Source organism: Erythrolamprus reginae, chromosome 3, assembly GCF_031021105.1.
Source record: "Erythrolamprus reginae isolate rEryReg1 chromosome 3, rEryReg1.hap1, whole genome shotgun sequence".
Classification (NCBI taxonomy): domain Eukaryota; kingdom Metazoa; phylum Chordata; class Lepidosauria; order Squamata; family Dipsadidae; genus Erythrolamprus; species Erythrolamprus reginae.
The window spans coordinates 99861805-99873959 of NC_091952.1; the positions used below are offsets into that span (position 1 = coordinate 99861805).

The following is a 12155-nucleotide window of genomic DNA, read 5'->3' on the forward strand; positions in this document are numbered from 1 at the left end:
TATCTTCAAGTTGCCAAGGTTGGGAAACACTGCCCTACTTATCTATATTCAATTCTTTTTATGTATGAAGAAGCATCTTGCTTTATCTGCGCCTTTCCCTTGTCTGCATCTAAAACAGGATATTGTGCCACATCAGGAGTATCTCCTGGGGGAAAGCTGCTGCCCTAATGTTTCAGCCTCTGGTTGATAAACTTTCCTCTCTTTACCCTCAGGAGCATGTGACTGCAGAGATAACACTGCAGGTCCTCACTGTGAGAAGTGCATTGATGGTTATTACGGTGACGCCACCACAGGCACCTCTTCAGATTGCCAGCCATGTCCATGTCCCGGGGGTTCCAGCTGTGCTGTAGTTCCCAAGACCAAGGAAGTGGTCTGTACCAGTTGTCCAACTGGAACCACAGGTATGCTCTTGTTAGATTCTCATTATGAAGACACAACTTTGGCAAGCCCTGTTGCACTGTTGGGTAGAGGGAGTAATGAATGGACTTGGATTTGTTCTAGGTTTTTTCCCCCCCAGCAAACATAAGACTTTTCCAAAGTTCAGTTATATTGAATCTCATTTTTATGCAACAAATGAGCAAAAGAGAATTATTTGAGTAAGAATGGAAATACCAATTTCTGGATCAATCATTCTGGACATATAGTTTCTGACAGTTCTGGAGCCTGGACCAAAAATATAAATGTTGGAGCTCTGCCCAGTTCATTTCGTCACTCCTAATTCATATTACTGGATGGTAGCAATAGCACTTTGCACTTAGACTTATATACTGCTTCACAATGCTGTACAGCCCTCTCTAAGCAGTTTCAGAGTCACCATATTGCCCCCAACAAGCTGGGTCCTCAGTTTACTGATCTCAGAAGGATGGAAGGCTGAGTCAACCTTGAGCCAGTGAAAATCAAACTGCTAGCAGCCAGCACTCAGCAGAATTAGTCTGCAGTACTGCATTCTAACCACTGCATCACCATGGCTTATTAATTATACATGACAATAATTGATAACTCCTTCCTTCCTTCCTTCCTTCCTTCCTTCCTTCCTTCCTTCCTTCCTTCCTTCCTTCCTTCCTTCCTTCCTCCCTCCCTCCCTCCCTCCCTCCCTCCCTCCCTCCCTCCCTCCCTCCCTCCCCCCTCCACTTCCTTCCTTCCTTCCTTACTCCTCCCTCCCTCCACTTCCTTCCTTCCTTCCTTCCTTCCCTCCCATTCCTTCCTATTAAAATGGAAAAGCTGTTTCAAAAACATGTATGGCAAATTTCCAGGAAAGCACAAGAAAAATAGCTTTTTAAAAATGGGTTCAATAAATGCTTGGACCCATCTATCATTACAGCCGGTGGAAGAAATCACACCCCTTTTTCTTTTTTATGACCGAACAATGTTAGAGTTGGCCCCAAGGAATAAAGAAATTGGCCAATCTTGGCAAATGTATCACTCTTAGAGGAGGCAGTTTTTAGATGGTTGCACAGAGTGTCTGTCCATGACCCAACTTGTCTGAGTCGTAAAAGTAAACAAAATCAACTTTGCTGTGCATTTCTGAATGCTGGATAGTTTTTTTTCTTTATCAGTCCGAACAACCATGCTTCAGGCTGAGATCCTGATTTCTCTGAAGGTCTTATGCTTCTAACTCTTTTTTTTCTCCCCTATCAATCAATTGCTAGATAACTATTACTATAACCTGCCTCAAGGCTATGGGTTTTATGGAAATGTGGCAGCCAGAGCTTAATTTATATTTAACACTTCAAAATTTTAAGTGGGTGACCCCAGTCTATAAATGATCCCATTTTGTATAGGAGTCCTATGCACTGGTAGAAAACCTTTTTAAAAAGTGGAAAAAATAATGTAACCTATTTCACATTTGGAAGCCATTAGGAGAAATAATCTATGATGTAGGGCAAAAAGCCTCCTCCTAAATATATGATAAATGGGGTTCTTCTTTTATCCACCTATTCCCCAAATATTTTTTGCTTCTCTTAGATTATAACGTGAATTGTGCTTTTCCCTTCTTAATGTTGCTCTTAAGTCTGGTTTCTTATATCCCAGACTTCCCCAAATTTGGCACCTTTCAGCTGTGTGAATTTCAACTACCAAAATTGTCAGTATTAGCTCTGCTAGCTCAGAAATTTTAGAAGTTAAGCTCTGCACGTTTGGAGAACACCCAGTTTGGGGAAAGGTTATTTATGGAAGTTCCTTTGAAACGTTACTGCACTGTATTGTTAAACTCTGGTTCCCATTTAACCTTTGATCTTTCCATTCTTCTAATTATACTTCTTGCCAGATGATAGTTTATGTACTTTTTTACCTTTTCTTTGTTTTTGCTCTGCTTCTTAACTGGAATTTGTTACCAGCTATAGCTTGGTCAAAGTAAGTACAGTCCGATTTTCAAAAAGCAATGAATTTATTGGTTGTTCCAAGCAGTTAATGCATGTCACTTGAAATATTGCATGTCAATCAGCCATTATTTTCCCTTCCTTCCCCTCCATCAGTAAGAACAGTTTTAAAAATAAACTTATAGCTGTTTTATTATTCAGCATTTCCTTCCATTTCTTTTTGCCACACTCGTCAGACCAATAAACACAGATACAAAAGTTAAAATAAAGAGAAACCAAACTTGAAACAATTAACAATGAAAGGAAGATGCCAACTAATTTTTGTAAGCCACAACTATCGCTAGAAACTTGGCAACTTTTCTAGTAGCTGCCCAAGTTAAGTCTTGTTCAAAGAGGTTGCAACGTTTGAAACTACAAAGGGGAGTTTTATGTCTGGACTGCCTCAAGGGTCATTTTTGGTGCTTTGCAGTGGGTGTTTTAATAATTGGAGCATTATTTCCAAAGGGTCTGGTTAAAATACTGGATTTATGAATGGAAAATGCAATCCTTATTTCCTAAGTGCTTCCATTGGCTTTGCAGAAACTTCTTTCTTTTCCTCCTTTTTTGTTGTTATAACTGGTGTGTTACTGGTAAGCCAAATTGTGCTTCTGTCTCTGTTCAAAATGATCTGAATAACAAACAAGTCGGGAAAGCTTCCTTCAGAATTCTAGTCATTCATAGAATATAGAATCATAGGGCTGGAAAGGGTCTTCTGATCCAACTGACTGTCAGCGTTCCAAATAGCATCTGAGAAATAAACCAAGTCCCAGTCCAATTCTCTCAATCAGAGCTTGATTTATTAACAGAACCATGTTAGCTACTCCATTGTCATTCCGATTCTGAATACAGTGATACCTCGTCTTACAAACGCCTCGTCATACAAACTTTTCGAGATATAAACCCGGGGTTTAAGATTTTTTTGCCTCTTACAAACTATTTTCACCTTACAAACCCACTGCTGCCGCTGGGATGCTGCGCCTCCGGACTTCTGTTGCCAGTGAAGCACCCATTTTTGCGCTGCTGGGATTCCCCTGAGGCTCCCCTCCATGGGAAACCCCACCTCCGGACTTCCATGTTTTTGTGATGCTGCAGGGGAATCCCAGCAGGAGAATCCCAGCAGCGCAAAAACGGGCGCTTTGCTGGCAACGGAATTTCGGAGGTGGGGTTTCCCAGCAAGGGGAGCCTCAGTGAAATCGCAGCATCGCAAAAACACTGAAGTCCTCGAAACCCCACCTACAGACTTCCGATACCAGTGAAGCGCAAAAACGGGCGCTTCGGCTGGCAAAAGGGGTGAATTTTGGACTTGCACGCATTAATCGCTTTTCCATTGATTCCTATGGGAAACATTGTTTCGTCTTACAAACTTTTCACCTTAAGAACCTTGTCCAGGAACCAATTAAGTTTGTATGACAAGGTATCACTGTACTTCCCAGAATCCCACCTAGGTTAAGGTTCATCTTACATCCCCCACACCCACAAGTTCATCAGGAGAGCCAGTCTGTGTGCAGGGGCTAATCAACTTGGTCTTCTCTTCAGTTGAGGCAGAACAAACGGTGGCCTTGGCATGGAGAAAGGAATCTTTGGTGGTGTCTAGTAACTTTCCCCTCTGACTACTCACTATCCCTCCCATCCCCCCTTGTGTTGTGTCAGGCTGAACTCTCTAACTCCACATGAAGATTTCGGCCTGACACTGACATTACATCAAGGGTGAAATGCTCTGGGTTCGCTCGTGCCTGTCTGTCATTGGAGAGCCAGTTGCGAAGGCAGCGTGAGGCTTCACCCATCCACCCCAGATGCTGCCATTTGGTTCTTTTGCCCTCTGCACATGCACATAATACTTTGCGTGTGCACAGATGGTAAAAGAACCCAAATGGCGGTGTCTGAGCAGGTAGGCGGAGCCTTGTGCTGCCTTCACAGCCGACAACTGGCAGTCATGAGCATTTCACCCCTGCGTTACATCTATGTCAGGGCCTTGTCCCCTTGTGTTTCACTTTTTGACCCAGTACATATGCCTCTTAAGGATGCTGAGTCCTCATTGATCTGTATTCCTAGTGGGCAAGCTGATTTATTAGGTTTTTCAATTATAGGTAGTCCTTGGCTGACAACAGTTCATCCAGTGATTGTTCGAAGTTACAATGGCACTGAAAAAAGGGGCCTATGAGCATTGCTGTGAGCCGCTCCGAGTTTACGGAGAGGGGCGGCATACAAATCTAATAAATAATAATAATAATAATGTTGTTATTATTATTATTATTATTATTATTATTATTATTATTATTATTATTATTATTTTTCACTCTTACAAACATTGCAGCATCCCCATGGTCGCATGATTTATATTTGGATCTGTTCTGTCGGGCTCTCTGGTAGAATCCTCCCAAAAATTCATAGGTACAAATTTCAGACACACAGACGTTTGAAAATTCAAAACAATGTTTTGTATAATGAAAATTCACTTAAACTAAGCCCTTTTTGGTATAGCAAAGAGCACTGTCTCCAAACAAACTGGTAATTTGTACAAGTCCCTTATCAGTTCTGTGATACTTAGCTTGCAGCTATGAGGCAATTCACAGTCCTTCTTTCACAAAGTAAAACACACTTTGCCCTGGTTTAGTTTCAAAGCAGGGGAAAATCAGCACACAAAAAGTCAAAGTCAGTAAAGCAGTCAGGAAACACAATGATCAGATAATCCTCCACAATGGCCAAACCTACAGGCTGCTATCTATAGCAGCCTCACTAATTACCACAGCCCCACCCAACCACAGGTGGCCTCATTTTCTTTGATAATAATCTCTCAGTTGTTGCTGCCTATGCATTGCTCTCCGCATGCGTGGCTGTATCATTAACTCTTGTTCTGAATCCAAGGAGGAGCTAGAGAATTGATCTCCTTCTGAGCTGTCTGCCACACTCTCCTCCTCCCTGTCACTCATGTCTTCTTGTTCAGAAGAGCCTTCATCAGCAGATTCCGCCCGGGGGCAAAACAGGCCTGCAGCATGTGGATATCTCCCCCACATACACAGTCCTTGGGGCAGGAGCTGGGCCAGAGCTAACCACAACAGGTTCCTTGGCAACTGACTCACATTTATGACGGTTGCAGTTGTGATTCCCCATTTGTGACCTTCTGCCCAGCAAAGTCAGTGGGGTAGTCAAATTCACTTAACAATCGTGTCACAGCTGCAGTGATTCACTAAACAACTGTGACAAGAGAAGTTATAAAATGGGGCAAATCTCACTTAACAACTGTCTCGCTTTGCAATATAAATTTGGGGTTCAATTGTGGTCGTAAGTCAAGGACTACCTGGGTTGTTTCTGGAAGCTTTGGAATTCCTTGAAATCTCTGCTTTTCTGTGCACCCATGATAGCATCTCACTAACTGAAGAGAGTGAAAAATGGAAGTTTTCTATAATTCCTCAGCTACTTTTATACCTTACTCAGGGTTTTTTTGCACAGACTGCGGTATTTATTTATTTTTTGTATGTTCTAACATATCTGTTTCCTGGGCCTACAGGTAAAAGGTGCGAGCTGTGTGATGATGGTTATTTTGGAGACCCTCTTGTCCAAAACGCCAACAGGCCCTGCCGCCTCTGCCAGTGTAGTGACAACATTGACCCCAATGCAGTTGGGAATTGCAACCGCTTGACAGGAGAATGTTTGAAGTGCATTTATAACACGGCTGGTTTCTACTGTGACCGATGCAAAGACGGCTTCTTCGGGAATCCCTTAGCTCAGAATCCAGAGGACAAGTGCAAAGGTAGGTGTTCCTGTTTTTCTCAGTAATGCTTTTGCCACAGTTCAGTTCTAGGACATCAGTCTGCCCCTTTCATCAGGAGGAAAACTCTCCCCCCTCCCCATTCCCAAAAGAATATTTGGCAAGGGGATCGGCTGGGAGACACTTCAGCAACTGTTGTTTCTTCTGCCTTAGAAGAAATTTAGAATTTGACATGTGCTTTCTTGCCTTAGAATCAGTATCTTACGAGCAAGCAAAGACCTTATTTCAGAAGCTGTGCTCATGGCACTGTTCTTACAGAAATGGTCTAGCACATCTGCAGACTTTGCACAGAAGCTTTGTTGGCATCCACGTCTGCTGAATGATAGAAAGCTTCTTTACCCTTCCTGATAGAACTTGCTTTCCTGACCATCTTGGTAGCTTTCCTCTAAACCAGTGTCTTTCAACCAGTGTGCCGCGAGACATGGTCAGGTGTGCCGCGAAGAAGGAAGCTCAGGTTCCAGTCTCACAACTTTTTGCTGGGAGAGAAAGAGAGAGAGAGAGAAAGCAAGAGAGAGAGAAAGAGAGAGAAAGAAAGCAAGAGAGAGAGAGAGCAAGAGAGAGAGAGAAAAGAGAAAGAGAAAGCAAGAGTGAGAGAAAGAAAGCAAGAAAGAGAGAGAAAGAGAAAGAAAGCAAGAGAGAGAGAGAAAAGGAGAGGGAGAGAGAGAAATGAGAGCAAAAAGGGGAGGAAAAAAGAGAAATGAGAAAATGATTGAGACAGAGAATGAGAGAAAAGAGAGAGAAACAAAAGAGAGATAGAAGTGACTCTTGATTTAAAGCATATGATAAAAAGCACCCAAAGAATAAGAGAGAAAATACCCCCAGCCCTCACCTGTTTTTGGAAATGGTTCAAGTGTGTATACACACACACACACACACACACACACAAGGGGGGGAGGAGACAGGGATGGAAAAAAAGAGGAGAGTGTCTTAGGGTGTCATTTTGGTTGGTGGTGTGCCCAAGGATTTTGTAAATGTAAAAAATGTGCCGCGGCTCAAAAAAGGTTGAAAATCACTGCTCTAAACTAATTAGTATTCGAGTCTGATGCTAATATAAAAGAGCAAATCTAATAAAATAAAGTATAATACTCTTTTCTTTTGAGGCATCTTTCAATATTTGAAATAGCAAACAAAAACACTGACTGCTAGAAAGTTGTCTCAGTTACACAGTAACTGAGTACGGTAGCAGTACCATATTCAAACATGTTTGCTTTTTATCCCCTGGTTGGGGATTAAAAGAACAGTTTCTAAAACACTCCACTTCTCTCTCTCTCTCTTCAGAGAGAGAAACAATTGGAAAAACAGGAAAAGGGAAGATTGCTTTGCTAGCAAAGCACGGAAGATCACTTCCTTGGTGTTAGGGCTGGAAAAAAGGCTTCTAAAGTCCAGAAGTCCAGGAAAAAGGCATCTGAAGCACAAAAGATTGTTGGAAGGAGCAGCTGTGAAAAAAGCAGGAAAAGGAAGATTGCTTAGCTAGCAAAGCACCGAAGTCATTTCACTTGTTAATACCTCATTAGGTGCTTAGTAAAAGCTACATTCAAAATATAAGACACACTCATAATTTCAGCCTCTTTTGGGGAGGTGGGGGTGCGTCTTATACTCTGAAAAATATGGTAGTTTAAAATCCTCATCCATCCATCCATCCATCCATCCATCCATCCATCCATTAATGGCTGCAGAAATTTGTGGAGACTGGGGAGAGTGGAGGATTCAGATGTTCCATCCAAGTGAGGGGTTGTGTTTTCCAACTTGTGTATTTATGGATTGTTTGTGATGTGGTCAGAAGAAACAGTTTTCTCACCCCTACCCCTGGCGGAACACTTTGTTTATAAATTGTGCCAAGTATTCTTTCTCGCCTATCCCACTGAGATGCATTGCAATATGTAGGCACATATTTGATGAGCAAAGGGACTAAATACTAAATTGGGGCTGTTACATTTCCATTGCCTAACAGCCCTCTTGCACTCAAAGGGGTTCCTATTTTCAGAGTGTGAAAATGTGACTCACCGTGCACCCCCTAAGCTTCCTGCAACTGCCCTCTGAATTACTTCTGGTTGGAAAACCCGTCCTGATGCCTTTTATGCTTTTATTCTTGTAGCTTGCAATTGCAATCCTTACGGCACAGCAAATTTACAGAGAAGCTGCAATCAAGTAACAGGCCAGTGTGAATGCCTTTCACATGTCACAGAGAGGGACTGCAGCATCTGCGAACCAGGTTTCTACAACCTGCAAAGCGGGCGTGGCTGTGAAAGGTGAGCTCTTCTTTCCTGATGCAGGAATTGAACACCACCGGCGGCCTGGAAGGATGAGACATCGTCAGAGAGGTTTACCAAGAGTAGAGGAGCTTTTGTTGAAAGCAACTGTTAAAACTTACAAAAAGATTTTTTTTCCCAATATTTTTTTATTAATTTTCTTAAAATAACACACAGACTTACAAACATTCAACATAAAATGTGGGGGTGTATCTTCCCCGCTTCTCTCAAAAGTATAAATGCAGATACAGAAAAAGGAATACATAGTTAAATGCATAGTTCAATACTACTAATACAAAATATCTAATAAGGAAAAAGTGATATTATAAAAAAGAAAGATAATTATAACTAATATAAAACCAAACAATCTTATCAATTCTATGTATATAAACTAATTCTAATATTATTCTTAATAAAAGAAAAAGAAAGATTTAAACCAAAACATCTATACTTATTATTAATCTTCTGTTGTTGTTTTCTTATCTATCCATACATAAACATTGTTCCATGTTTCATAAAATTTCGTTTCTTCTTGATCATTTAAGCGTCTTGTCATCATATCCATCTCTGCGCAATCTAATATTTTTGTGATAACTTCCTCTTCTTTGGGGATATTTTCCCCTTTCCAATTTTGCGCGTAAATAATCCTTGCCGCTGTAAAAATATGTATGATTAAGTACAAAATTTCTTTTTTGTAATTTTGGTTAGTAATTCCTAGTAAACAGAACTCCGGGGTAATTTCTATGTTTTGCTTTGTAATCTCTTTTGTCATTTTCTCTATCATTCTCCAGTACATTTTAGCTTTATTACATGTCCACCCTTGGTGGTAGTAGGATCCTATTTCTTTCTTACATTTCCAACACAAAGGTGATGTCTTGGGAAACATTTTTGCTATTCTACTTGGTGGGAGATGCCATCTATAGAACATTTTAATTTGATTCTCTTTTAAAGAAACTGATTTTGTCATCTTCCAGTTGTGTATCCAAACTTTCTCCCATGTGTCTAAATCTATTTCTTTGCCTATATTTCTTCACCACAGTATCATACTATCTTTTAATGTTAAATCAATATTCTTGTGAGCAATCAAGTATTTGTATATTTTCCCAATTACCCTGTTTTGATTTTTAGTAATTAAATCACTTAATAGATTTTTATTTTTATTAAATACCGTATTTTTCGCTCTATAAGACGCACCTGCTGATAAGACGCACCTAGTTTTTAGAGGAGGAAAATAGAAAAAAAATATTTTGAGCCAAAAAGTAGGCTAAAATATTTATTACAATAACACTGCCCTAGGGGAATTGGGAAAATATACAAAAAAGCCCCCCTCTCTCTTTCTTTCTTTCTTTCTATCTCTCCCTCTTTCTCTCTACCTTTCTTTCTCTTTCTCTCTCTCCCTTTCTCTGTCCCTCTCTTTCTTTCTCACTGTCCCTCTCTTTCTTTCTCTCTGTCCCTCTTTCTTTCTCTCTGTCCCTCTCTTTCTTTCTCTCTGTTCCTCGCTTTCTTTCTCTGTCCCTCTCTTTCTTTCTCTCTGTCCCTCTTTCTTTCTCTCTGTCCCTCTCTTTCTTTCTCTCTGTCCCTCTCTTTCTCTCTGTCCCTTTCTTTCTCTCTGTCCCTCTTTCTTTCTCTTTCTTATCTCTCCTTCTCTCACTCACTCTCTTTGTATCTCTCTCTTTCTCTCTCTCCTTCTCTATCTCTCCCTCTTTCTCCCCCTTTCTATCTCTCCTCTCCCTTTCTCTGACCCTCTCTTTCTTTCTTTCTATCTCTCCCTCTTTCTCTCTCCCCCTTTCTATCTCTCCTCTCCCTTTCTCTGTCCCTCTATTTCTTTCTCTCTGTTCTTCTCTTTCTTTCTCTCTGTCCCTCTTTCTTTCTCTCTCTTCTCTTTCCTTCTCTCACTCACTCTCTTTGTATCTCTCTCTTTCTCTCTCTCCTTCTCTATCTCTCCCTCTTTCTCCCCCTTTCTATCTCTCCTCTCCCTTTCTCTGACCCTCTCTTTCTTTCTCTCTGTCCCTCTTTCTTTCTCTCTGTCCCTCTCTTTCTTTCTCTCTGTCCCTCTCTTTCTTTCTCTCTGTCCCTCTTTCTTTCTCTCTCTTATCTCTCCTTCTCTCACTCACTCTCTTTGTATCTCTCTCTTTCTCTCTCTCCTTCTCTATCTCTCCCTCTTTCTCTCTCCCCCTTTCTATCTCTCCTCTTCCTTTCTCTCTCTCTCTTTCTCCCTTATTTTTTCTGTTTTTCTGCTGTGGGTGGTTTAGGGCCCCTCAAACCCTGACGACCTCGCCCCCGGATCCTGGCCGGGACAGGGCAGCTTCCTCTGACAGGCGCCGCCTGTGCAAAGTTTGGCTGCGAACTCGGCTGGCTAGCTGCTGCCTGGCCCCCTCCCTCCCGGAGGAGGGTCTCCCTTCGCACCACCAGCGGCGCTCCCCCCGCCAGCCAACCAAGCCCCGCGCCCGCCGGAGCCGGCTCTTCGCTCTTCCCCCGCTGCCCGCTGCGTTTGCAGGAGGTGGGGAGGGTCGCCAAGGCCAGGAGGGACTGGCTGGGTTTTGGGTCTTCGAGACCTCCCCGCCTCCTGAAGCGATTCCCGTAGCCTTCCCAAAGGCTCGGAACCGCCAACGCTCCTCCGGTGCCGCTTCGCCTCCTAAACCTGCGGGGTGGAGGCGTCCCCCGGCCCAGCACTTCCAGAGGCCGAAAGGCGCGGCTCTCTTCGGGGTTGGGAAGAGGAGAGGCGGCGACAGAGGCGGCGGTCTCCAGATGAGTATATCGCCGCCGCCCCCCTCTGCTCCAGCGCCTCCCCCCCCCTCCCTGCCTGCATCTTCGCTCCATAAGACGTGGCTGATTTTTCATCCTACTTTGGGAGGAAAAAAACTGCGTCTTATGGAGCGAAAAATACGGTATATAAAGTATACTGTCTTTCTGGTATCTAGATCTAATCTGTGCATAATGCCACCAATCGATTTGTATCCCTTCGTCTTGTAATTTAATTCTAGTTTTTAATTTCATTTGATCATCTAACAAATCTTTATATCTTATTATTCTTGTATCCTTAATAGAATTTGGATGTATTATTGCGTCTAATGGGGCAACCCAGTCCGGAATTGTTAAGAAGTGGTTTTTCTTTATATCTTTCCATACATCAAATAAGTATTTTCTTAGTGTATGTCTTTTAAAATAAGAATGATTGCCTATTTGTTATGGCATTAAAATCTCCAATAATTAACATATTTTCCAAATTTAACTCTATAATTTTTTGATGTAATTTTTTATAAAATGCAATTTGATCATCCTTTGGGGCATATATAGAAACAATAGCAAGAGGTCTAGGTTCAATATTAACCTGGACAATCAAAATTCTACCTTCGTTGTCACTAAATAATTGTTTGGAATTTATAGAACTCTCAACATACATTGCTACTCCTCTTTTCCTTTGATCTAAAACTTACAAAAAGATTTTTAAAGGAGGAGGCTGCTTCTCGGTCTCCCCTGTGATCAATTATGCTTTGAATGCCTTCAAACACACACACACACACACACAAACACAAAGAAGAAAGAAAAGGGAGGGGCAGCTTGGAGGAGTAAAGAATTTGCATGCTTGCAAAGGCACTGAAACGGTGTCTTTTTAAGAAAGAAAAGGGAGGGGCAGCTTGGAGGAGTAAAGATTTTGCATGCTTGCAAAGGCACTGAAACGGTGTCTTTTGAAAAAAGAAAAGGGAGGGGCGCCCCCCTTGCCTTTCTTCCTTCCCACTCATCCTTTAGCCTAGCCTTGCTTCTTCCACCTGCCCCCTT

At 42.0% G+C, this 12155-nt stretch overlaps 1 protein-coding gene across 1 annotated transcript in view; it reads left to right on the forward strand.

Annotated features, from left to right (window-relative positions):
• Nucleotides 1-12155, forward strand: part of LAMC1 (laminin subunit gamma 1) — a 200949-nt gene that overhangs the window by 154073 nt on the left and 34721 nt on the right. Inside the window, exons 13-15 of the mRNA XM_070746294.1 lie at nucleotides 213-401; nucleotides 5866-6108; nucleotides 8222-8375. Coding sequence (XP_070602395.1) covers nucleotides 213-401; nucleotides 5866-6108; nucleotides 8222-8375 — 586 coding nt within the window. The remainder of the gene's footprint in view (nucleotides 1-212; nucleotides 402-5865; nucleotides 6109-8221; nucleotides 8376-12155) is intronic.